The 4,121-nt window shown below is 39.4% G+C and overlaps 1 protein-coding gene across 1 annotated transcript in view; it reads left to right on the forward strand.

Moving 5' to 3' along the window:
- Positions 1 to 281: 281 nt before the first annotated feature.
- S100PBP (S100P binding protein) overlaps positions 282 to 4,121 on the forward strand; it is a 32,423-nt gene continuing 28,583 nt past the window's right edge. The window contains exons 1-3 of the mRNA XM_012642276.1: positions 282 to 300; positions 1,640 to 2,493; positions 3,137 to 3,225. Of these exons, the coding sequence (XP_012497730.1) occupies positions 1,642 to 2,493; positions 3,137 to 3,225 (941 nt within the window). The 5' untranslated portion in view covers positions 282 to 300; positions 1,640 to 1,641. The remainder of the gene's footprint in view (positions 301 to 1,639; positions 2,494 to 3,136; positions 3,226 to 4,121) is intronic.

Raw genomic sequence — 4,121 nt, forward strand, 5'->3', positions numbered from 1 at the left:
ATTTTTTACTGTAAAGATTTTTCTTTGGTATTCTTGACTCAAAAAATCCAACTTTGTGGTATTTAAAAAAAAAATCAAGATCCAAATTAATAGATGGAGCACCTTAAAGCATAATACAGTTGACTTTGTAATTAGTAGAGTTGAAAGTGATGAGAAGATCCTTTAATTTTCTTTGTACCTGCAGGAAGGTGGGAGTCAATCATTTTGACAAGTCTCCTGAAAGAACAGCTAGCAGGAGCTGAAATCTTTTTCCACTTGGTCTCGTGGCAAAGGCAGAGATCGCTCCAGCAGCTTTACACAGTATGGAAGACAATTATTTATCTTCTTTTATTCTTGAATTTTTTTTCATTTCAAAAGTAATACATATTTGCTTTTTTAAACTGTGAGTGTCCAAACATTTTACATAGTATATTTGTTTTGTTTGTATGTTGTAGATATCATTCTATGATAATACATACAGATCTTCTTCATTGTGTTTTTAAATAGTTGAAAAATACTCCAGAGCATGAATGTACCATGATTTTAATGAACAGTTTTCTTGGTGGAAGAACATTTAGGTTGCCTCCAACATTTGGCTACTTTGAATAACACTGCTTTGAATATCCTTATATAAGTATCTGTGTGTGCATTTGTAACAGGTACTTTTCAAGGATAAATATTCAGAAGTGAAATTGCTGCTGGGTCAAATGATATTGCCAAATTATTCTTCACAAAATATCGTGCTGACTTATACTCTTACCAATAGTATGTGAGAGTGCTTGTTTCTCCACATCCTTACCAACCCAGATTATCATGTCATCTTTTTTATTTTTATTTTTTGGAGACAGGATCTCACTCTGTCCCATAGGTAGAGTACAGTGGCGGCATCATGGCTCACTGCAACCTCTAACTCCTGGGCTCAAGTGATCCTCCTATCTCAGCCTCCCAATTAGCTGGGACTATAGGCATGTGCCACCACATCCAGTTAATTTTTCTATCTGTAGTAGAGACGGTGTCTCGCTCTAGCTCGGGCTGGTCTCGAACTCCTGAGCTCAAGCAATCCTCCTGCCTCGGCCTCCCAAAGCACTAGGATTACAGGCATGAGCCACCATGCCTGGCCCCTGTCATCTTAATTATTACCATTTTGGGCCGAGTGTGGTGGCTCATGCCTGTAATCCTAGTGCTTTGGGAGGCCGAGGCAGAAGGATTGCTTGAGCTCAGGTGTTCGAGACCAGCCCGAGCTAGAACGAGACCCCCGTCTCTACGAAAAGTAGAAAAATTAGCCGGGTGTGGTGGTGGTCGCCTGTAGTCCCAGCTACTCAGGAAGCTGATGCAGGAGGATCACTTGATCCCAGGAGTTTGAGGTTGCAGTGAACTATGATGATGCTACTGCACTCTAGCCTCGGCAACAGAGCTAGACCCTATCTCAAAAAACAAACCAAAAAAATTATTACCATTTTGATAGAGAAAAAATATCTCATTGTTCTAATATGTATTTTCATGGTTTCAGTAAGATCAAATATCTTAAAATTATTTCTCATGTTACAAGTCACAGTGCAAAGATTTTGAAATATTAGGATACCACCCCTATATACAGCAGATTAGAATTGCTATAAGGGTATTTCCTGTTCCTCAGTGAAACTGCCTCTTATTTCTCTAGATATGATGTGCTCACTAGTGCCCTCTGGACAGTCTTCTGGTACCTCTCTCATACCTAAAGACAGTGCCCCATTTTCCTGGGGTTCCTTGGATGAGGATGAATTGGATGACTCCTTGCTGGAGCTGTCTGATGGAGAAGAAGATGATGGCCATTACAGTTACACGGAGGAAGAGATTGAGGAGCTCTTGAAGATTGATGAGCCATCAGATGACCATTCTTCTTGGGAAAGAGGGTTGTGTAAAGATGACAGTGGGCTTGTTGAAAAGGGAGAAAGAGGGAGTCAAATTCTACTTGATACTCCCCAAGAGAAAAATTCATTATGCAGCTTGGGACCAGTAGCTGAGACCCCTGGCTTCTTTAAACTACCTCAACTAAGTACTTCAGTTGGTCATGGACCAACTCCCACTAAACCATTAAACAGACGCTCTGCACTAGAAAAGAATTTTATAAAAGTAACGGTTGCACCATTTAATCCAATAGTCTGTGATGCTGTGCTTGATAAGGACAAAACTGATTCATCCAAAGATACTGAAAAATCCTCCTTCCTTGGGGAAGAGTTGAGAGAAGATGGTCTTAGCCTGAATGAGAGCAAACTTTGCACTGAATCTGAAGGGATCAGCCCCAATAACTCTGCTTGGGATAGGCTCCCATTCTCTTCTCCTTCAAACAATAACTTTCAGCAAACTGTCTCTGATAAAGTTATGCCTGACAGCCAGAAATCTACACCTACATTTTCTCAGATCTCAGACCATTCAGAAACTCCTTCTAATATGGGGTCATCCTGGAGAAATGGTGGATCACATAAATCAAGTTGTGAAATGAAGTTTCCTGTTGTTTCCAGTTCATCAAACAAAGTAAGTATGTTTTTTTCAAGGTGAAGTGAAAAATGAAATTATTTTCACTCAGAAGCTATATAGCAGAGTTTCCATATGCTCCCTGTCCCCACACAGGCACAGCCTCCCCAGCTATGGACATCCCGTACCGCAATGTACAGAGCTTAGTATTACAATGTAGCAGAGCTTAGTATTCAAATTGGGATTTGAATCCTGATAGCACTGTGATCCTGAATCAATTATTTAGCCTCTATGTTCCCCCACAGTTCTTATCTAATTTGGAGTAATAATACTTTATAGTATGGTAAGGATTAAGGAAATAATGTATTTACAGTACCTGGTACATAATATTAAGTTACCATCTATCTATTGAATAATTACTAAGAAGATGATTTTATTATTATTTCTCCTTTTTTTGAGTTTTAGCTTAAGTCCCAAAGTTATGATAACCCACTACCATTGGACCAACCAGGTTTTTTTTTTTAAAGAATATAGTTGCTATCTCATTTAAAGCACTATCAGAAGTATCTGATACGCAGTAGTGTTCAAGGATATGCCTTTTTAGACCCTAGTTTAAAAATATTTCCATAAATAATGTTTTCAATGGTTTTCATACAACTAAGAACCATCTTTCCTTTTGCATTCCTTCCACTCTGAAAAAAAGCAGGATGTTCTTGACAAGGATTCTGGGAAGATGAAAGGCCATGAGAGAAGACTAGGCAAAGTCTTTCCTGTTCAACAGACCAAAACCAGGTAACGTAACAGTATAATTAAATATTCTGGTTTCTGTTGGTTTTCTTCAATCTCTTTCTTCCTCTCCCCAGTTTCTCCTTAGTATGGAAAACTGCTCCAGGAGTCAGCAAACTTGAAGTTCTGGCACTGCCAACTATGTGACCTTGAGGGAAGTTAAATAATCTCTCACCTGTGGTCTTTTTGTTTTTGTTTTGTTTTGTGTTTTTCGGACAGGGTCTTGCTCTGTCACAGGGGCATTAGCATTAGCATCATCATAGCTCATTGCACCCTCTAATTCCTGGGCTCAAGTGATTCTTCTGCCTCAGCCTCTTGAGTTGCTGGGAGTACAGGCATGTGCCACCACACCTGGCTAATTTTTCTATTTTTTGTACAGACAGTGTCTTGCTCTTGTTCAGGATGGTCTTGAACTCCTGGCCTCGAACTCCTGGCCACAAGCAATCCTTCTGCCTTGGCCTCCCAGAGTTGTAAGGATTATAGGAGTGAGCCACTGTGCCTGGCTCACGTCAGTTTTTATGCGTAAAATAAGGCTAGCAATGTCTTCTCTGGTGCCTCACAAGGTTATTTTGAAAATAAAACAGACATATTGGTAAAAGTACTGAAAGTACTGTATAAATGTAAAATTTCTCCTGTGTATGGGGAAGCCTGGCCACATATATGATAGGAGGTTAGAATAATTTTGACAAAAATGTTAAAATATAACTGTAGAAAATAATTTAGTCATCTCTCTCAACTTGCATACAACTATCCTCGGGGGAAAAATTCTAGTAGGGGTTGCAGATTTGGGGCATCTTTTCAATATATTCTCTTGTTGCCAGGAGATGGCAGTGTCTCTACATGGGCCTTTTCAATTGAATGTACTAGAAAAGCTGTTTTTTTGGTTGAATCAGATTGGCTTA

This window comes from Propithecus coquereli, unplaced genomic scaffold, assembly GCF_000956105.1.
Source record: "Propithecus coquereli isolate 6110/MARCELLA unplaced genomic scaffold, Pcoq_1.0 Scaffold178, whole genome shotgun sequence".
NCBI classification, from domain to species: Eukaryota; Metazoa; Chordata; class Mammalia; order Primates; family Indriidae; genus Propithecus; species Propithecus coquereli.